Here is a 23,341-nt window from a genome sequence, read left to right as displayed (position 1 = left end):
ACGGAACTGGTCTCACTCGAGGAACCTTTAATGACCACTGAACCATCGTGTGTCCTTTGCTTTTGTCTGCCTTTCTCTTAGAAGCGCTTCCCAGCCACATGCCCCAGCACACTCCCATGCTCCTTCTCTTACATTAGCACACAATGTCTCTCCAATAGCATCATCCCTGGTTGCTCCATTTAAAACCATGGCCCAGCTCTCCCAGGGCCAGAGTTATGGGGACCAGCTCTCCTGTGTGGGGCGAGGCCAAGTGTCCTGCTGCAGCAGCCAGTGAGGAGCAGGGCCAGCAAAGGGCAGGGACAGCAAAGGGCGGAGTCAGCGAAGGGCGGGGCCAGCTCGGCATTACCCTCAGATTTTAACACACATGGTTCGCACGCCCTCCCCTCCCCCCCCAACCCCGTGGTAACATGGGCCATGGACATCAACACAGACCCTAGCTGCAGCAGGACCATGGGTCCAGCGGCAGTGTGGCCCTTAGACACCAACATGGCCTCAGGTGGCAGCCCATTCCCTGGGGATTTCCAATGGCCTTTGATGGTAACAGGAGCCATGGACATCCGCACCCCTCACCATGGGCACAGGAGAACTGATGATATGCGGGTGCAGGAGACCTGGCTCTGCCCCTTGCCTGATGAGGCGCAGTCCCAGCAGGGACCCAAACTAACCGACTCAGCTACCACCCAGGCCCGTATCCAGTTCTTTGAGTTGACCCACCCCAACATCCGCCCCATCTATGACCTGCTCATGAAGGGACTGGTCCTGTGAAACCAGAGCTGCAGGATGTCTATGACTCAGGGCAACAGCAGGATACTCAAGGGAAGTTTCAGTGAGGGTCCAGTGTTGATGGTGTACCAAAAGCCAGAAGCCTTGAACCTGACCAACACCTAATTACGATGAACAAACGCAAGCAAAGCTGCGTGGACTAGAGTATACTTCATGACGAACCGCAGCTCCCAATGCTGCTGAGACAAATGAAGAGGTAATGGAGGGGTGGGAAAGATGGAGGAGCGAAGTGGTTTTTTGTTTGTTTTCTTTTTTTAATTTATTTTTTTTTTCATTTGTGGGAGAACACTGCAAGGGTTAAGGGCAGATGTGGAGGGACTAGGACATGAGTGGGATTGGGGTGCATGATGTGAAATTCCCAAAGAATCAATAAAAAATTATGTCTTAAAAAAACAAAACAAACGAAAACATGGTCCTCTTCTCCCACTCTTACCACCCCCTTTCCTGACCACTTTCTCTCTGGCATTTACCATGTACACACTGGGGGTAGTTTTCTTTATATATTTCTTTGCATCTCTCTTCTCCTCACTAGAGTAGTGGTGGGGGTCATCCATTTGGCTTACCGTTGTATTACCAGTGCTGAGAACCATGACCTATATGGAGTATATCATTCTTAAGGACTTGTTAAATGAAAGCTCAGACACTGTCTGAGGGGGTGAACACTATCATCAGATCCTGCGAACACAAGCAGAATGACAGCCATCTCAGCAATGTGCTCAGCGTTGGACTATTCCTAACCAGTGGCAGGGATTCTGGATTGGAATCCAGGCAGGCAGACTCCCAAGAACTATGTAGATCAAGTCTCCATGAACGAAAGGGAGGGGTCCAGGAATCTTCCTACAATGATCCCAGTAAGGATGGGACCCTCAGCCTTGTCTGGGGCCATCGGCTATACTGTAACAGTCAATATAACGAAGTCATAGTAACAATGTTTGTGGCGAACATTTATCTAGTTCCGAATTAACATGGCATGTATTGAGTTAGAACTACTTCATAGCAATATAGCCTTCAACTTTTTCACCATTTTTATATTTAAGATGTAAGAAAGTTGAGCCGGAGGATGTTAACTTGTCTCCAAACTGGTAAAGAACAAATGCAGATGAGTAGACCACACTGCTAAGTACCTCACACCATCAAATTAATGTCAAGGGTGAACATGGCCACCACTCTGCAGTTAGGACCAGGGGTTCCCATGGTGAGTTTTGAGGATGGGTATGGGTTCAAGAGGCAAAGAAAACAGATGAATTTCCAAGCAAAATAAATTACTCAGTCCTGGACTATAACCTGTAAGCTGAAATAAACCTTTTCTTCCCTCAAGTGGTTTTTGGGCAGTGTTTTATCACCATAGCGGATGAAAAACAGTGTGTGGGGGGGGGGGCTTGTCTGTGTATCTGTATGTGTGTGTCTGTGTGTGGTGTGTGTGTCTGTGTCTGTGTGCCTATGTGTGCATCTGTGTGTGGTGTATGTGTGTCTGTGTATGTATGTCTGTGTATATGTGTGTTGTATGTGTGTCTGTGTATGCGTGGTGTGTGTGTCTGTGTGTGTGTCTGTGTATGTATGTCTGTGTATATGTGTGTAGTATGTGTGTCTGTGTATGTGTGTGGTGTGTGTGTGTGCTGTGTCTGTGTGTGTGTCCTTGTGTGTTGTGCCTGTGTATATATGTGTCTGAGTGTGGTGTGTGTGTGTGTGTGTGTGTGTGTGTGTGTGTGTGTGTGTGTATTGTAATGGTTATTATGTGGGCCATCGGTTCCCAGTACAATGAGCCTGCAGGACCATTGGAATCTATGATAAATGGCACTAGGTAGGAGCTGTGTGTAGTAATGACCATTTAGCCATTTTTTGTGGCCTTAACCTTAGGGGGACAGGAATCAGAGCAGAGGACAAGAAATGTGATCAGGAGAGCCCAGCAGGCAATGGGTCAATGAGTGATTAAGATCTCCACTTGGGTTAGAGCTGGTCTAAGGAAAAGACAGAAAAAACTTAAGAACTAATTGATGACTATCCACATTAACATGGGTCCATGGAAAGAAAGAAATACCAAACTCTCTCCTAAAGCTCTGACAAATCTTTAACTATGCCACCCAATTTAAAACTACTAAAAATAGACTGCAAATTAATTTGTCTGTTTCAAAGTTACATGCCAGATGTCTTATTCATCATAAATGATGGTATTTGTTGAAATAAATGTTTAACAGCCAGCAATTAGCAAAGTGGCCATACTTTAAAAGTTTAATTTGCTGCTAAGAGGGTTTTGCAATAGCAACTTGGAAAACAATCACAAATTACACAATTCAATTTTCCAAATGGATTATTTTGCAACTAGATGAAGAAACGGTTGAAATTTCATCTAGAGTTTCAAGGGGAGATTCACTCAATTGGATGTTTAAAGTCGTATTCCCTTGAGGAACAGGGATATGTGTGCTGGAATTACGCGATTAGTGGGCACTGGTGTGTTGTGGAGTTGGAAGCCATTTAGGAAAACAAGGACCTGACTTCCAGTTTCGCCTGTTTCCTACTCGTGGTAATTTACAGATGATGATTTATTTATGTTTACCAAGTGAAAATGAGACCACTGCCTAAAAGGCAATTTTCTGCCTTGCCTTTGTTGGCTGAATCCTAATTATTTTTTCCCTTGTGGGACCGAATGAATTAAGTGAGCAATTCACTTTGTGTATGCAAATTGCAAATCTCTGCAGAAGCCTCAAATTACTTCATTCTTAGGAAAAAAATGAAGGCCATTATCCTACTGAAAACGAAGAGGCATAAACCCCTTTTACTTTTGTAGGTCATCTTTAAAATGAAGACGGTATGAAAATCATCCCTTTCTGAGTCCACTATATGCCCTAAAGTATTACTAAGTAACCCACTAAATTAAATTATAGTTATTATTATCACATAATTATGATGCTTCAAATTTTAGGGAACTCTTATAAACATTTCTATTTAAAATTTTCAAAAGAGTTTCATGTAATGCATTTTAAAATTTTTAACTTTATTATACTACCTTTTCTATATAAAAAAAAAAAAAGGTAGAGACAGTGAAGCAAAAGAAACCAACACATGGAGGCGTGCTCAAGTTGAATGCAAAGTCCCGAGCACAAAGCACTGTGTTCACTCACAAGTGTCTGCTCAGAGCCTCTGAACACAGCAGTTTCAGGCGAACGTTTTCTAAAACACTTCTGAAGAAAGAACAAGTCTAGACAGTTGCAGCCCAACCCCTATATTAGTGGGTTTCTGCCTCTCCAAAAATATCCCTGCACCCTTGGTCATTTAAAATAAACTGGACTTGTGCCTGTCTGAGTGACATATTTGAACTGTCTCCCCAGAGCCTGGTCTTTATTTGTATAGTGAAACAATAGGAAACAATCCCTGTGTTCTGTGTGTCTCTTTTTACGGAGGTGTCTGAACTGCAAAATGTGGCATTTGAGGCTTGTAGAAGAGATTCTGGGTGTGGGGTACCTACATGAGCTGGCTTTTGTTGTAAAGAGATTCTGGGTGCAGGGTACCTGCATAAGCTGGCTGTGGTTCTGTGATCAAGATAACCTTTCTAGAAAGGGAGGCAGGAATTAGCATGGTTTTTGTACCAAGAGACACACAAGTTCTTCCTGAGGTTTGAATTCTTATCAATGAAATGTCAGAATCATGTCTGTGCATCAGTTTGTTGCTGAAACTGCAGTGGAATAGCAGTAACTTATACTCGGGAGCAATTTTATTAATGAAGGATAATCATGCATTACCAACATAGCATTGTTTCCAAAAGGCAGGGAAAGGGGAGACTAGACTGGCTGACGCTACCACACCACTTATATCACAAACCAGATATTCTGAATGTCAAGTGAATTGTCACTACAACTTACATACAACCCACTAAGAGCATGAGAAAACCTAGTTTGGAGTCTTCTTACACATGATGTAAGTGCAGTGAATTGCTCTATTTTCCCTTTGAAACTACAATCTACATATGTATGAGAATGTGTTTCTGTGTGTTTTAAAGGACAAATGGACTGAAAAGGCATGTATTAACCTATTAGTCATTTTTATGAAGACAGAGACTAGGGCCTGACGTCAGATTTTTGTGTCCTATTTTATTATAAACTTTTCAAAATTGTTGAAATTTATTTCAAGGAAGATGTGCGATTTTATAAAATCCTTAAAGTATAACTTTAGAATTGTGAAGAGTAAAGGATGGAAACAACCTCTCTCAACACAGCATCATGAGTGGAAGTCATGGTGTTCAGTGTAGCAGAGCCTTCATGCCAAGTGGTCCCAGCAGACTCACTCGGGCAGGATCTGGGAGAGTCACAAGGGAGGAGCAGAGACTGGGAGAGACCATCACTTTTTTTCCACATGGACCAGGAAAGGCGGGGTTCTGTGTAGAGAGAAGATGAAAACTTGACCAGAGGCTGGACGTGGAGGGGAGGAAGAAGAGAGAGCCCAGGATGCCTTGCTGCCGCTGCCATGAACAGATGCATGGCTCTAGGTGGCAGACCACAAGCCAGGACACCACAGAATGGAATCAAGCTTAGGGAGAGAGAGTTAATTCTGCTTGAGCATGCTCCGGGGCACTTCAGCACGTGTACTCCCTTGCCTTACAAACTCAGTAAAGTGGGGGATGTACGGGGTTAACTTCCTCTCCTACTCTCCCTACACCCAAAGTTGTGGGTCAGGAAGGGCTTCCAGCTGGAGAACACATCTACACATGAGGATAATTCAGGTTATGGAGATATGAAGTCATGCTCTCTTGCATGAAAGGAAACTTCCAGAATATGATCTAGCCAGTAATTTCCTGCATGACCAGAGGACAGCTACACTGGGTATATCTGAGCTTTGAAAGGAAAGGTTAGGACATAGTCTGAGATTTTGAAAAGTTATCACAGCCAGCTACGTCAGAAAAGGGAGTATTTAGGGGAAGGGAAACGAAGTGAAAATGAATGGTTTAATTCATTACCAGAGAAAGAATTCTGACACAAATATATACACAGAAGACGAGGGGGGCGTGGGGACAGGGAGCAAGAGGTGGAGAGGAGGAGATTCGATCAATTGTGGAGAAGGAATTTTTAAGACATTGGCCATTAGCTCACTGTGAAGAACCTAGAGTCCCATTTTCTCAAAAACTAAGAACACAGTACGACTTCAGTCCTGTGAACCACCAGAGTGGTCTAGTCAGTAATGAGGATGGAGGCAGAACAGCATGCCTGAAGGTCTGGTAGAATGGCAAAAGTCATAATGCAATCAGAAGGTCACGGTTTCTAAACACATCACATGTGTGTGCTGCAGTGGGGCAGTCATCCCTCACTGTTCTCCGTTGACACATCAAGTGGCCCAGTGGTCACTGGAAAATGGGGACATGCATAAAAGCAGCATGTTCCTGGAGGGGTTGTTAGATTAAATTTATTTGTTGTGTGAAATGCTTGGCATGGAGAGGAGAGAAGAGGATAGGGAAAGAACATGGAAGGCAGTAGAAAAAGGAAAAAAGGGAAAGAAAGGAAGAAAGGAGGGAGGAAGAAGAGAGAGAGGAAAGGAAGGAAGGAAGGAGAAAGAAAGAAAGAAAGAAAGAAAGAAAGAAAGAAAGAAAGAAAGAAAGAAAGGAAGGAAGGAAGGAAGGAAGGAAGGAAGGAAGGAAGGAAGGAAGAAAGAAAGAAAGAAAGAAAGAAAGAAAGAAAGAAAGAAAGAAAGAAAGAAAGAAAGGCAGGAAGGAAGGAAGGTTGAGGGAAGGGAAGGAAGGAGAGGGAGGAGAGAGCAGGAAAAGGGAATGAGAAAGGGGAGGGGAAGTGAGTAGGGGAGGGATAAGGGTGGGGAGAGGAGAGGCTAACAACTACGTAAGAAGAGATGCACAGACACAGAGGCAAAGCTTGGACAGAACCCAGGCCTCCCAAACCAGGAGGTGACCCATCCCTTCCACCTCAGAGTGTGCCCTGATCATTACCTCTCCCCACAAGGTGAAGCGTGGCAAGCAAGCCTGTACCCGCCTGGCCAAGGCCAGCCATGTTCCTTCCTGAATGCAGACAGGGAGTTTGTATTTCAGAAGGGTGGGGACCACATTCAAAGTCACTGGAGGCTTCACATTGTCACAATTACAGTTAATCAATTTCATGGCATCTCTGTCAGCTCAGGCTGCTTGAAGGGAACTTCAGGAAGGAGGCTAAGATGTGAAAAATGATTTTTTCCCCTGTGTGTCTTGTAGTCATACATTTATTTTCCATTAACACCTTTAGCTATGTGCTCAGTGAAGCATGCACTAAGTTTTAAAATTCTACAGTCAACTTTTATGTTAAAACTCCAAAAAGATTCAGATACTCAAATCTGACATTTTCAGAAATAACATTCTAAACAATGAAATCCACACTAACAAACATTATAGATTTTCTACCAGACTCCATAACATGTCTGTGTTGATCAAAGAGCATTTTCTGGTGTCGTTTAGAAATCTCTTTGTTTATATTGGAATAGATTCTGAAATCTGGTCACGGTGTGCTACTTATAACCTTGGTATTTTATTATCAAGATCCATAAATTACACAGCATTTAGATAAAAAATGCACATCTCAGAATTACTGATGTGCCCTCAAGAGATTAATATTAAACACATCAGATTTGAAAGAGTAAAGAGAAAGAATGGGCGACAGTAACTCATCAAGGGCTTGGAGGCTTAATGGAGATAATTCCTCTTCAGCGCTAGGCTTTGAACTTTGGTTAATGATGATTACAGATGAAAGAGAACTCAGCTTACCCAGTTCCCCGAAGATTTGCATATTAAATCACAAACCAGCAGGTAGAAGTCCAAAGTAGGGCAAGTGAGTGTGTCCTCAGCATCCTCTTCCCCTGTCATGCTCAAGGGGCCCTTTTCAGCTTATGCATATGCAGACTTTAGATCTGTCTTAAAACTTCCAAGTCTTGACATTTTCTGGTCCCATCACCATGCTCAACTATGTCTTCCAAATCAAAATTCCTTTCCTTGGTTTTGGATGCTTCTTTTGATAATTTTTTTCTTAATACTTAAAAAGTACTAGGTTGTCTGTGCTGCCTTAGGCACTAATAATTAATAGAGACCACTCCATTCACACGCATTCACACAAAGCCTGTTGTCATTGTGGATCTTATTTTACGTGGGAGAGGGAGACACCAAGTGAGAACGTCACAGTAGTGAGTGCTAAGGAAACAGAGAAAGAAGAGATGGGAAGGGAGTGTTGTGATGGGTTTCACTAAACAAACAGGTTAAGAAGTATTACCTACGAGAAATTTGAATAATGACTGAACCAAGTAAAGGAGTGAGCTGTGTGGGAGTAACAGACTTCCAGGAAAAAAGGGAAAGTACAGATGTAGAGATGTGTAAAGACATCAAGGAGCCAAGGGTCCCGGAACACAATAAGATTGTGCAGACTGAGCTAAGAGGTTGCACAGGCCAGGGGAACTCAAATGCTGCAATCCTACAAGCTGCTGTAAGGATTTGGCTGAGGGAAGTGATGTCATACAGACTCCAGTGGTCCAGCAATAGGCAGGCAGGCTGTTTGGTTCCCAGAAGTGTCAGCAGTGGCTGTGGGAATTATGTGGAGTCTCCACACACTTCAAACACAGAGCCGTCACCATGAGCTGATGTAGAGTATTGGAAAGACCCCTACAGAGTGTCCGTACTTGTCTTCCTTCTGTTAGGTGCGCGCGTGTCTTCCAGCAAAATATAGCCATTACTCTTTCTCTTTTGTTTTCCTACACCCAGAAAGGTAGTATAGGGGTTCGTAAAGATTGAATTATTTCTGGAAATACTTGGAGTTTATACACACACAGAAGGAGAGAAGGGCATGGGTGGCCACATACAGTGATCAGATTGTACAGACATCTGTTGAATTATAGAGCAGAGGCTGACTGAGGTTCTGAAGAGAAGAGATCACCAGGTAACAGATACTGACAGATATGAAGGTCTGTGAGGGGTACACACTCCCACCCCGCTTAATCAATATCTTATAACCCAGGAATTGAAATTGCAGACCTCTGATCATGGTCAGCAGAAGGATAGTTTGCCTTATCTCTGGTCCTGGGCCGAGACATGACTTTCAGAATGATGGAGAAGGTCTCATGAACACTGTCTAGTGAAGGCTTCACAGTAAAGAGCAAAGGCAGATCACTGTCTCTCTCTCTTAAGAGTTAGTCCATATGCATTGCCAATCTAATCCCCTTGCAGGAAAGCATCCCTCCGGAACACTGACTGTTCTGGAGGCTTTAGGGATAATATAAAGCCCGCCTATAATGGAGATTATCACAGTGGTCTCTTAGGTCACTGCCCACTATTACCCCTTGAGGGTGCCTTGCTTTACTCTGTAAGAAGCCAAGTCTGTCTTCTGCAATATACTCTGACTCATTTGAATTCTTTCAACAAAGGTCACACAGGCCTCGGAGGTGAGGGGAATGCAGAGAGATCCTCATGACAAGCTGAGGACCACCACACTTTCAATAGCGACTGCAACTCTATATTATTTATCCAAATTACAAACCAAATACTGCTTTGGGTACTTGAAGCTACCTTGGAAGGTAAGGCCTCCCAAGTAAGTAAATCAAGCCATGCCTTTGGCATTGTTTTCTGTGCAAACTGGCATGCAACACATACATCAGGATGCACTTGATTGGGTACCAATCATTTAAAATAGAATCAGAGAGGTTGGCTTTAGAAAGTATATAAGGGTTTAGCAGCACATCACTGCTTCCCATATTTATATAAACTAAATATGCACAAGGAAGACACCACAGGACCTGTATAAGAACTGCACAAAAAAGAAAGTCTGTTCCCTTCCTCCACCTAGTCAGGTTTCCATACTGATGAGTCTCTACTGGTTTTACATAAAATTCTAAAGGTACCCAGGCGGTGGTGGCGCATGCCTTTAATCCCAGCACTCGGGAGGCAGAGCCAGGCAGATCTCTGTGAGTTCGAGGCCAGCCTGGTCTACAGAGTGAGTTCCAGGAAAGGCACAAAGCTACACAAAGAAACCCTGTCCTCGAAAAAAAAAAAATTCTAAAGGGCAAAGAGGCCCAGTGGATGGTCCCACACCATGCACATATGGACAGTATTAATTGGATTTAGTGGATTAATTTTTAGAAAAAAAAGTAAAAAGAAAGATGTGAAGTTGAAGGGGGACATGTTAGGGGTGAGATGAGGGGAGTTGGATGAGGAAATAGGGGGTGTATATTATCAGAACGCAGTCCAAGAATGGAGTCTTATGAGAATTCTGAGTGCTTGTGAGAAAACAAGACAAGAGTCTTGTGACTTCCGTTTCTTCAAAACACAGAATTGTTCTTGGAATGTATTTCTGCACTCCTCCCAGGTGTAGTGGATAGGAGTGAGTTTACTTCAGCTGCTGTTATTCATATGCCTCTCTGGAAAAACATGTTTTTGCCACGTGTGGCTTCTTCTTGTGACTGAACACCTTACTCATGTGACTCTTCTTAACCCTCAGAGTATAAGCTGTCCGGTGCTCTGAATAAAGGTGGCTATTGCATGAGACTATAGTCTGCCTCTTTTTTAGGCTCTCCTCTCACAGGTTCATGCCTCCAATTATAGCAGTAGACAGATATGACCATATTTCACTGAAATATGCATGAAATTCTCAAGAACAAAGAAAAATAATTTTAAAAGATCAGGAAACCACAGGAACAGTTTTACATTAATCATTTTTAATAAGCAGTGAGTAAGTATATTACATTACAGATATTTTGTTCACATAAAAAAATGTGATAGGGACCTTTGTCAATAATTTGGATGTGTTTTCCCAGGAAGTGCAAGCTACCTCCTTCCAAGCCGAGGTCTGGAGAGGTACAGCTGCAGGCTCTTACCTTGTGGTAACACCTGAAGTAAGCAGCGCGCTCGTCTGAGAACTTCTCCAGCCTTTTTGGACCCTTGCTTGACGCTTTCTTGAACACTAACCAGCATCGTTGGTAAATCTACAAGGAAATGCAACAACAGTTCAGCATTCCCAGACTTGACTGCTTCTGACATTTGTACTTCAACATTTCATTTTGCTGTTTTCACCTGTGAAATATTCACACACTGGAAATGAAGGTTAGTCTGGGAAAGTAAGAGTCTGGGGGAAATGAGCAAACTATGTTTTTCCTGACAGTTACTGGAATCAAAATAAGTAAGTACGTGAGGGCTGATTTCTCCATGTTTTAATATGGATCACTAGTAGATTTCAGAAAAAATTCCAGATATAAAAATCGGCTAGTACCTAACAGAAGGGTGAAGAATCTGGGCTTGCTACTAACTGTCAGAAATCTTGCTATGTACCATTTTTCCATCTGTCCTAGTGACTTAACATACATTAGTTGTCTCAGCCCAGGTGGGATGCAGAGATGAATCCTCTCTTCTCCGAAGCTTAGAGCAGAGTATAGAGTCAAATGGGTCTGATGCCACTGGATACAGAGTAGGACGTTGTTATATATAACAACCAGAATTAGAAACTATTCAGTCTTCAGCAGTAAGGAGTGGCAAAGTTATTATGCTTCTATTATGGGTAATTTAACCCACCTTGCTCACCTAGACGGTACTAAAGACAGACATCCTGAACTCTAGGAGGGAACCTATACTCTTGTTTTCCTAAATGGTCATGTTATCAAAGTGCTTCCAAATGTTGATATTTATACTCATAGATCTGGGTTTCTTTCAGCCTTGGCCAGAGAAGCTTCTCTCTGCAGTAACAGCAGTGCAAGGCTCATGACTGGTCAAAGTGCTGAGAATAAGAGACCATTGTGTTCTCAGTCTTAAATAAGACATCTCTATCACTTGCCCTGCCCCCACAAGGCTCAGGGAGCATCATGGAAGTGGGGATGGGAGGAGAGCTGTGAAATGCTGTGCTCTGGACATGATGTGGCTGTGTGTGGCACTCATGAGCTCACAGCAGCTGTGGTTACCTGCATGAGATCAAGCCAACAAGACCTGTCAAAAGGCGAGTATGCAGCACTAATTGGGATCAGAGTGTTACAAAAATGAAGGGACATGAAGGTGGGTGGCAGGGATATCCTGCAGCCTGTTGAGGGACTGGGGGTAGATGTGGTCAAGATACATTATGTGCATGTATGAAATAGTCACAGAATAAAAGATATTAAAAATAAAGGCAGCCAAAGCAATCATACAAATGTGTGGTACATATTATGATAAGTGAACATCTCTCTCATATAATGCATGCTATACATATATAAGATAATGTATCATTATATTAGAAACTATATCAGTATACACATGATACATGATGTTTTACAGTAAATTATGCCACATTTGCAATACACATGCAGTCTAGGAGCAGATAACTTTGGTAGCCCACTTGAACATTTCTAATGGCATAGAAAATGTTAGTGATGTGTTACAGGCATTACAGAATAAAAACTCAATGCCATGATCATCATTATATTAAAATGCATGAAAAAAAGACAAAGAAACATCAAATTGTTAATACTTGCTGTGGGTCACAAGAATAGGTTTGGGGTTTTTATTTGATTAATAAAATTTAATATGGTAATTAAGCAGACTGCGTTATTTATTTTTTAATGTGTGCATGTATGTACAGGTGCACAAGCATGTGTGTGTGCACGTGCACGTGTGTGGAGTCTGGATGGCAACCACTAGTGCTAAACCCCTTCTTTCAGACACAGCTTCTAAATGACCAAAAACTCAGGCTGGATAACCAATGAGTCTCTGGGATCTGCCTCTCTCTGCCTCTCCCTCCCCACACCGTGATGACTAGCACACCTTTGAGCACAAGATGTGAAGAATTTGCTTAAGCAACACACCTCTGATGGCCACACGACAATTTTTGGTCAAATGACAATTCTTACCCCGGCTGGGGATGAAACTCATGCCCTTACCCTTGCACAGAAGAGCTTAGCTGACTGAGTTCTCACCCTCCCAGTCCCTCAACTTCGTTATTTCTTAAATACCCGGAAGTATCAGTACAGCCAAAGTCAGTTCTGTTAACTTTCACCTTGCATAGTTACCGAATCTTCCAAGGAATATAAAAAGATGAAGACAAATTGGAACAGAAACTTGATAGAGTAAAAATCACCTTTCAACAAACCATATGGAGCAATTGAACAGAGAGAGAGAGAGAGAGAGAGAGAGAGAGAGAGAGAGAGAGAGAGAGAGAAACAGAGAGAGAGAAACAGAGAGAGAGAAACAGAGAGAGAGAAACAGAGAGAGAAACAGAGAGAGAGAGAGAGAGAGAGAGAAACAGAGAGAGAGAGAGAGAGAGAGGAGGAAGAGGAGGGAGAGAGTATAGGAAGGGAGGGAGGGAGGAGAGAACAAAGATCAACTCCTCTTGACTTAAGCATTAAAACACTTACTTTATTAAAAAAAAACTACTTTAAAGTGTACTTACAAATAAAATTATCATAAGCTTTCAAAATGTTTTTTATTTATGTATATGCATGATTATATGCCACTTGTGTGCTGGTGTCTGAAGTAGAGGCCTGAAGAGGGTGCTGAAATTTCCTGGAGTTGGAGGTAAAGGCAGCTGTGAGCCATCTCTCTAGCCCAAAACTTTTACAACACTGAAATGCTTAGGGACCCGGGTCTGCGCTGAGGGCTTGAACTTGACATCAGAAGCTCAATGCATACAATGATGGAAGACTGGACATGGTTAAATTAAAACCATTTGCTCTAGGAAAAGGCCCATTAAAGGAGAAAACACAAGCCTATGACTGGGGAAAGTCTGTGCACACCCTGCATTTGACCAAAGACGGTATCTGGAATAGATCAATAATTCATTGCTCAACAAGAAAATAGTCAATGATCTAATGACACAAAAACAAAATCAAAATGAGCAGAAGACATATGAAGATGTCATCAGATAAGACATTCAGGCAGCTCCGAAGCACGTGAGAAGCTGTCCACATCTTTATGAATGAGGGAGGTATGAGTCAAAGGTCCAATGGGCTGTCACTACACACCCATCAGGATGGCTGGAATAAGATAACAATGAGGATGGTAACAAACAACAAAGACGTCGCCATCAAATCCTCAACAGGAGGTGAAGAATTTACTTAAGTGACTCACTGCTGATGTTTAAAAGGAGTTTAAAATGGCCCAGCTACTCTGCCAAAGAAAGTGGTGGTGTCTTTAAAAACTACAAATAACATGTGACCAACACCTGCACTCTTACTACATTATTCTCTCTCTCTCTCTCTCTCTCTCTCTCTCTCTCTCTCTCTCTCTCTCTCTCTCGTTTTGTGTGTGTGTGTGTGTGTGTGTGTGTGTGTGTGTGTGTGTGTGTATACATGCACAGACACACATGTACATGTATGCCAGGATGCACATGTGGAGATCAGGGAACTTGCAGAAATGGGTTCCCTCCTCCATTATGTGGGCTCCGGGAACTGAACTCAGGTCACTAGCATGGCAACAATTACCTTTACCCCCGAGACACATTTCTAGTTCTAAAAAAACAAACAAACCAAAAAATCCATTATTTATTCATTATTCATTTATTATTTATTTTGAACACTTGCACCCTTAGGAATTTATCACACAGAAATGCACTATATATTCACAAAAATAAGCTGCATTGTACATCCGCAGCAGTTTTGTTTAGAACAGCTGGACTCTAGGAAGAACCCCACAGACTTCAGTGGGCGGCTGGTTAAACGGCAATATGCCGAGAACATGGACTACTCCTTAGCAATAAAAAGAATGACCTGTTGTTCTGTGCAAGAACTTGAGTGAATCGCCAGAGAAGGAAACTTAAAAACAAAACAAAGCCCACTGGAAAGGGACTCATTCACTGAGCAAGAGCACTTTTCACCTTTTCAGTGTAAGTATAGGGCCTGAGTTCAAATTCCTAGCATCCGGGTAAAATATTGGATGTGGCATCACGGGTGTCTGAAATCCCAGTGCTGTTAGGGGTGAAGACAGGAGGATTACTGGAGTTTGCTGACTGCTTGCCTCCTTCCTAGTTGAGTGAAAGACTCTCCCTCAAGGGCATAAGGCAGAGACAGATTAAGGGTGCCCAACTCGGTCCTCTGGCTTCAGACATGCACACCAGTACACACACACATGTGCATACACTATACACACCCACATATACACAGAGAAGACACAAGTCGCACTACAAGACTTTCCACTCAGCTGGAGCCCGACACCTCAGGCACACCAGGCAAATGACTCATCAGCAAGTTACAGCTACACCTCCATTCTTGACAGGACAAAACTATAGAACTAAGGGACAGCTTCAGGGTTGTTGAAAGTAGACACAGGAGGTGAAGGGAAATCGGGGTGGCTCCATGGGGTCAATGGGTCTGATAGTAAGGAACCATTCTGTGTTTTGATTGTATCGATGTCAGTAATGGTTTGCAATTTTCTGTGTTTTTGGAGGAGTTTGTTACCAGGGAAACTAGGCAAAAGGTAACAGATCTTTGTGTAGTATAAATCTACAACTAAAGGTATATATACAATTACTTCAAAAAAAAAATGTTGGCAGACATGCTAGCACACTCCTTTGATCCCAATACTGGGGAGGCAGAGGCAAGTAGATCTCTGTAAGGTCAAAGCCAGCCTGATCTATACAGGGAGTTCTAGGCCAACAGGGCTACTTAGTGAGACTCTGAGTCAAAACAAAATCTTTAATTGTTAAATGAGCAATGTAAGAATGTTTATAGCCTAGTCTAAATCTAATGGCTGATGTCTACATTCTTCTCCCATCCTCCCTTGCCCTCACCCCCATACCCTCTCCTTCTGGTCATTAAATCACAGTCTAATAAAATACTAAACAACCATAAGAAGACAAGTCAAAGGGACAGGTAAGATTTGCGCACAAAAGTCTTTTTCAGGGTGGAGAGCCACCCATGAAAATCAGCATTCTGAGCACTGCTGTTGGGAGAAGAGCCCTATCAGCATCCCGATTATGTCTGAAGAGCAGGTGAGCCAACTGGCTCCCTAAAATTGTCCCGCCACCAAGGACTGTAATTACAGCGGCGACTGTCACTCGGTCATTCACATCAAGTGTGTGGAAAAGGTTTCTTCCTTATTATTGGCAACCTCCTGTTTCTGCACATGCCTCTGAAATGGGCTCAGAAATGGAACATTCTAGAGGTACGTAAAAATAAAAATAAAAAGTACTCCCGCTGCAAGAAAAAGATACTTTCCCAAAGAAGGGTATTTTAAATTTCCTAATTTTATCTCTACTTTTCAGACCCACTTGTTTTTAATGAGAGCATTTTTAACTCTGGAGATCTGTTCACTTTTTTCTCAGTCAAGCTAGGCTTTGCCTGTCTCCCTTCCAAAGGCTGCTGCACGCAAGCTGAAGAGCCCTCCATTTCAGCGTTACTAAGGAGCGCTGTCTTTGACCCATCTGTATGAAGTTTAACAGACTTTTGTTTCTCACTCTGTGCCTCTCTCTTTGTTTTATTGAACAATAAGGCACCAAAGTGCAATCTTACAGCAATATAACAGCCAAAATAATGTTCTGTAAGTCATATGCAGGGGCTGGAGAAACGGCTCAGCAGTTAAGAGCATTTGCTGCTCTTGCAGAGGACTTGAGTTCAGTTCTCAGCACAACCACATTGGGTGGCTCACAACAGCCTATAACTCCTGCTCCAAGGGAGTCAACACCTTCTTCTGGGAACTGAACTCATACACACATACCCAACATAGAGACACAAACATACACATAACTTTTTTTAAATGAAATCTCAGACAAAAAATAAATTCAGTGCAGCCCAGATGTAAGATAACTGTAAAATAGGTTAAAATACACTCGTCGTTAAGGAAATGAGGACACTCTGACTGTGGCATAAGAAAGAGCAGGTTGAGATGCAAATTTCACTGTGCAAATACTTGATATGTACCTAAACAGTACAGAATTTCAGCAGGATTAGAACATTCCTGATCCTCCCTTTGTTCCGCATCCATTTCCATCAGTGGCTCCAAGTGTGGTCTAGCCTCACTGGTGACCACCCTTAACTATGCAGAGTCCTAGAGATCAGACAAAGTCTACTAAACCTACTGTGATCAGGCCATATAAATTTACTCTTCAGTATGCTCCCCATTATTTAATTTTTAATTTCAGGCCAATGCCAGGAATTATTTGTAATGTTCTTTCAGACAGTGCAGTGCTTCCCACCTGGGACTTACAGCATGGAATTTCCCAATAAGGGTTGGTACTGACAGGATGACTTGCTGGACAAAGGCCCTTGCTGCCAAGCCTAGCAACCCGAGTTTGACCACTGGGACCCACATGGTGGAGGAAGAGAGCCGAGTCCTGAAAGGTTTCCCCTGACATCCTTATGTCACCTACACCCTCACCCATGAAAAAAATAAAACATTACATTAATAAATGCAATAACAATTTATTTATTTATTTTGGTTTTTTCGAGACAGGGTTTCTCTGTGTAGCTTTGCGCCTTTCCTGGATCTCGCTCTGTAGACCAGGCTGGCCTTGAACTCACAAAGATCCGCCTGCCTCTGCCTCCTGAGTGCTGGGATTAAAGGCATGCGCCACCACTGCCTGGCTGGGAGGAGGTCTTAAATACAGGCTTACAGCATAATGGGAGAACCCTAGAGGGCAGAAGTTTGTTATCGATGTTTTGCAATCTTGCATCTAAGCTGTTAACACCCATTATGTAGGATACACAGACAAGGAACTTCCCTTAAGCATTCAGGAGGTTGAAACCTGGGAGGGAATTAGCATAGGGAGGATATCATGGTCAGCAAGCAAGGCAACAGTTACCCAAAACGGGGGCCAGGGCACTAGAGGTTCCCCCTTTTACTAATAAATGAGCTTCTGACTTAGGTTGTGTGGGACGTCAGCAGGTCACCTTGCCCATCATGGAGATGCCTGTGTTTTTTCTTTATGGTTCTTAGTTGTTCTTTTGCAGAGCTACCAGCTTAAGTTGTGCTGGGATCAAGAAAAATGGGCCTTGGTGGTTCATATTCCTGGAGTTGTATCCATGCCAGTGGATGCCCACATGCTCCAGAAGAGAATTTGACATCGCTGCTGCCATTGTTGCTGTTATAGCAGTGGCAACCACCACAGCTAATGTTTCTGGGATTACCATTTCATAATTGGTTACTACAGCTAGCACAGTGGAGACCCTGGCAGCAAAAATAGCTACCACAGTTAATTAATTTTTCATTCTATTGGGCATGATAAATTTAATTCAATAGGTATATACATTTCAATTGGCTTTGAAAATTATAAATTTATAAACTCAAATTCCATTTGCTTTTGGGATACCATCTTACAAGGACTCCAGTTTGCAGTAAGGTTCATTAAGGAAGGGAATGGCTCAGTTGCCTTTAGCCTACTGGCTATGGGTGGGTTAGGACTTCTGTTGGTCTTTTCTGTGTCAAAAACACAGATTGCAAGACCAGCACCACTCTGAGGTCTTTGGGAACAGTTAACTCTGCAGCTCACACAAGATTGTGCCTGTATGATAATGAGTATTCAAAGATGGGTAATGCCTGGGGGGCGCTCACCAACCTAAGACAGAGCACCTGTGTGGCCTGGGCAATAACAAACTTTATAAAAAGAGAATTCTCCAATCATAATGAGACTCTGAGATATTGGGAGACTGCAACAAGGGGCATTCTACCATAATTGATACAAGATATCAGTTGTCATTTGGAGTTCCAGAGACACACACTGAAGGTGAAATATGATGTGTGGGGGCTATTAAAAGGCTGAATTTCCATTTTCAACAGCTGCCCCCATTCTGTCTTGAGAACTTGACATGCACCTGAGCGGGTTCACTGGCCAGAAACAGTTGGTAGTTAATGATAAATATATCATTAGCAGAGAACTTGGTGTCAGAGATATTGTGTTGAGATTGAGATATCCAATACTGATGTGTTGGGATGAAGGAGTTCTACCATATATCTCTGGCTGGTTTCAAACTCCTAGATAGTCTTCTTTCCTCTTCCTCTTGAGTGTAGAGCAGTCATTTTATTTATTTACTTTTAATGAAGGGACATTCTGTACTATGTAAGATGGTTACTAACAGCTCCTGTATCCATGTATTAGGTACCATGGTGGTATCTTCCCTCAACCCAGACAACAACTAAAGTTGTCAGCAGACATCGCCAAACTTGTCCAAAAGGAAAAAAAATGGGAATCACCATGTTATGGACAGAATATAAAGTGTGCCTTACTGGGCACTTGGGAATGAATGACACATCAGGACTTGACCTTCATCAGTGGATTCCTAGCTTGATGCCATCATTGGGAGATGATGGAAACATTCATAGGTTTGTCTAGACTGCAAGAAGTGAGCCCTTAAAGGTTATATCTTGCCTTAGCTTCAGCCTATTAGAAATCTACTCTGTTCACCCTGGTGTGAGCATCCCTGTGTTCTGTCTCCTGGCCCCTATAAGGTGAACATCCTTTGTGACACACTCGCACTGCCGTGATGCTCTGTTCTCACCACAGACCCAGAGACAGAGAGCCAAGGGATGGATGGGTAGAGCCCTCCAAGATCACAATCAAGATCAACCATTCTGTTATGTTCTCTTAGGTACCTTCACCACAACTACAACAAAGACTCATTCTCACTGCTAGAGATTAACAAGTAATCTGAGATTCCATATGTGAAGGAGATGAACCTTTATTAGAACCTTCAAAGCGCCTAATTTGGAGAAGCTCACTTGCAAACTGCACAGCATGGGTGCTGGCAACCAAAGTCAGGTCCTCTGGAAGAGCAGCAAGTGCTCTTAATTTCTGAGCCTCTGCTCCAGCTCTGAGATACAGACTTAAGCAGTGAGCCAGATTTGGGTTGTAAGCCTTGATTTACTAATCTCTCTGTAGTAGAACTTTTTAAGTCATAGCTCTGGGCCATCTTTGATGAACATAAAAACCTCTCTGTCAAGTTCCTGCTTGGGGAAACAGAGTGGAGGATAAGCCTTGTATAAGAATCCCATTTATCCCCCTTTGCCATGAGGCAAAATCTTACTTCACTATATTTATATTAAAATGTTAGCCTGAGGCTTCTTAATCCCTTCCACCAAATATCTAGTGTCCATAGTGAAGGTGAAAATTGCTGTCCCATACTCAATGTAGACGCCATTGAAAACAGCCTCCTCCTGTGGAATGCGAGCCTCACTCTTTAACCTTGGGGTGGTATTGGGTTTTTCATAATGCTTTTGTTCTAGGAAGCTAAGGTACACATTGCATGTAAGGGAAGAGGGCAGGTCATGGGTGTTTTCCATTTTATCAGCACTTATTTCCTACATTCATATCAAGTCTCTCTTCCCCAAGAATTATCCTAATTTTAAAGATATAGACTCAGCTACACAGTCCTGAGTTAAGTCTCTTTTCTCCTACCCTTCCCCAATCTTTTGAAAGTTCTCCAAAACAAACCAAGTATTTTTCCTCATTCAGAATATGAATACCAGTAGCCAGCTGCCTCTACCTATTGCAGAAAGATGACCCTTCTGTATGCATTATCTCAGTGACTCCTTCTGGCAAAGCTGAGACCTGGGAAGTATCATCTCTGCATTATGGGAAGAGAAACAGCAAGAGTGAGCTTAGACATCTACCCAGAGTCCTGAAGCTACTTGAAACAAGGCAGAAGTCAACTTTGTTTGCCGTGCTCTAGAAAACAAATGATTAACATGGACATCAGGATTTCCCTAGAAAAGTTAAACCCCCAGTAATGCACAAGCTGGTGCAAAGGTCAACCTTCCTGTTAGAAGTGAGCATCTTGCTTATTGGCTCTAAAAAGCGACATCTAACTGTGATAGTGTGTGCTTTCATCTCGACCACTGCTTCCCAGCTCATCTATTTCAGTGTGCAGCTGAAGTTTTTACTTTAATTCACTGGCAACAACTTTAGTGTCTAGGAGAGTGTTTCTGAAATTGAGATCCTAAGGACACTAAGTGTGTAAGAAGTGTTCATATTGACAAGGCTTCCTACTCTGCAGTATGTAAGAAGTGTTTGCACTGACCAGGCTTCATACTGTCTGCAGTGTGTAAGAAGTGTTTGCACTGACAAGTCTTCACACTCTCTGCAGTGTGTAAGAAGTGTTTGCACTGACAATCATACTGTCTGCAGTGTGTAAGAAGTGTTTGCACTGACAATCATACTGTCTGCAGTGTGTAAGAAGTGTTTGCACTGACAAGGCTTCCTACTCTGCAGTGTGTAAGAAGTGTTTGCACTGACCAGGCTTCCTACTCTAGCTTGTTCTCCTTTAGTCTGTGTTCTTGGCAGAAGTCTGAAAGTCCAAGCATGCATTGCTGAGGCCTCGGGAAGTACCACACGCAACTCCTCCACTTGCCGTGTCTTCTCTCACCTCTCTACCTTCCAGCCTCACTGGCTTCTGCAGTCACAGTGGCAACAAGCTGAGAGTCCAGGCTGACAGACTCCTGGAACAGCTGGTCACCTGGGCTGCCTGGGAGAGCCTTGCCCTTCCCTCCGGCTGACTCTGCCCTCACAAAGTCAGTTCCTCTGTCCCTTTGAGACAGATGAAACGCTGAAGTCTAAAGATTCCTCAACATCTATAGGTGTCATTGGCCCATACAATGTGGAAATCAAGAGAGATGAGTATAAGCTACAAGGAACAGGAGACAAGGGTGAGCCAAGCAATAGGTCCTCTCCGTCCTGCTTGCCAGTAACTACACATTTCTCCTGTGACAACAGAATGACATTGGTCTGAAACATAACTGAGAGCAGGACAGGTAAGTCTCCAGGCCTGTGAAGGTCATGTGAGTATGCTATCTCAACTTATTCTTCCAACTTGCTAGTGAGGATCCTTAGAAGTTGGTACCTGAAGCTTTCAAGAGGGGGCTCTTCAGCATTGCCCAAGTCCTAACTTGTGGGCTGCTGCCAACACCACTTTACAGAATAACAAGCTAGTTCAGAATGGTGCATATGGCGGTTTGAAAGAAAATGGCCCCAAAGGGAGTGGCACTACTAGGAGGTGTGGCCTTGTTGGAGGAAGTGTGCCACTGTGGAGGTGGGCTTTAAGGTCTCATATATGTTCAAGCCACATCCATTGAGACAGTAGACTTCCTGTTGCCTGCAAGCCAAGGTGTACGAATCTCAGCTACTTCTCTAGCACCATGTCTGCCTGAATGCCACCATGTCCCACCATGATGATAATAAACTAAGTCTTTGAAAACATAAGCCTCCCCAACTAAATGTTTTTCCTTTAGAAGAGTTGCCGTGGTCATGGTGTCTCTTGACAGCAATAGAAAACCTAATTAAGACAATGTATTTTATGAAGGGAAAAATCAATGAAGAAACAACAGGATTTCTTTTCATCTGTATGTACCTTTTGAGTTTTAAGGGGAAAACGCAATTTGAAAAAAAATGCAATGTAGGTATCAAGAAACAGTTTAAATTCCCTGCAAAGAAAAATACCAGCAAAATGATAGGTTAGTTAATCATAAACAAAGTGTGTTTAAAGAGAATTTGAAATACTTAAAAAGCATCCATAGGCAATAAATTAGCAGTGGCACCACAGACCAATGGTGTAAATTAACACAACCATTCCAGAAACAGAATGATACCTATACTTTGACCCAGAAATGAAACTTCTAGGACTCCCTCACCCCTAGGAAATAACTAGAAGCATGCAAACATGTGGGCATGGAGTTCTCTGAAGTAACCATTAGCAACACACAAATGACGCAGGTGACCGCTTCCACCATGTCTTCCCTACAAACTGAAAACCGTCCATCGTTACCATGACACTGCCCAATAGTACCAAGACCACGGAAAATGCCATCAGCAAACAGTGAAGTGTGAAAACTATTCACCTAAAAATGAAATCCCTGGTTTTTACCCTCAAATTACTTACTCATATATTAATTTAGAAAAGTGATTTCATTCAGCTATTCATGTAAACTTATAAACTCTGACTCCTTCATACACAAAAAAGCTTAAAAAAATAAAGTAGATGAGCAATATAGGGAAACACACAATATAGACCTCTAGCTTGCACTCACACATACATCACACACACACACACACACACACTTCCTTCTTTAAAACAGAAAATGAACTCTCTAACACAATACACAAATTTTGTGCATTTTGCTCTCTAAGCCAAGCCCAGTGGGTCTGTATTTCTCTGCGGGGGTGAGAGGTGGGGGGCATCTAACACTCTAACCTAAGCCAGCAGCACCTGCAGTTCAGAGTTCTCCATTTTCAGTCTAACTTCTTTAATCTGCCTTCTACCTACCGCTGGGGCATCTTTAGACACTCATGTGACCACACCTTTGTTCTGCATAAAGCACTTCCAAGGATTCCTAATGCCTTTAAGAAAAAGCCAAGGATGTAACAAGGCATCCAGACCTGCAAAAACTGGCCTTCCCTATCATGTGACACTATTTTTAGGCCTTCTTCATTGCATAGTCTTCATTTCTGACTATATATCCCATAGTTAAATGTGGAGCTGTTAGTATAATCCAAAACAGTATGTAGCATGCTTGTCTACCACCCAGAGGTGAGACCCTGGGATGGACCCCCAGTACTACAAAAGATAAAGCTAATAATGATAGTTATATGCTGTTTGAAAAGAGCTTTTATGGTATCAATATCCACCATGGACTGTTCAGCTCACTCTTGCTGAACACAGGAAGCCAGTGCACAGT

General features: G+C 42.7%; 1 protein-coding gene across 1 annotated transcript in view; it reads right to left on the bottom strand.

Moving 5' to 3' along the window:
- Dok5 (docking protein 5) overlaps positions 1-23,341 on the bottom strand; it is a 152,174-nt gene that overhangs the window by 71,841 nt on the left and 56,992 nt on the right. Inside the window, exon 2 of the mRNA XM_052723291.1 lies at positions 10,603-10,710. Within this exon, the coding sequence (XP_052579251.1) occupies positions 10,603-10,710 (108 nt within the window). The remainder of the gene's footprint in view (positions 1-10,602; positions 10,711-23,341) is intronic.

This window comes from Peromyscus californicus, unplaced genomic scaffold (genome assembly GCF_007827085.1).
Source record: "Peromyscus californicus insignis strain IS unplaced genomic scaffold, ASM782708v3 Scaffold_7__1_contigs__length_154581171, whole genome shotgun sequence".
Lineage (NCBI taxonomy): Eukaryota > Metazoa > Chordata > Mammalia > Rodentia > Cricetidae > Peromyscus > Peromyscus californicus.
This window is presented reverse-complemented; position numbering and strand designations above follow the sequence as displayed.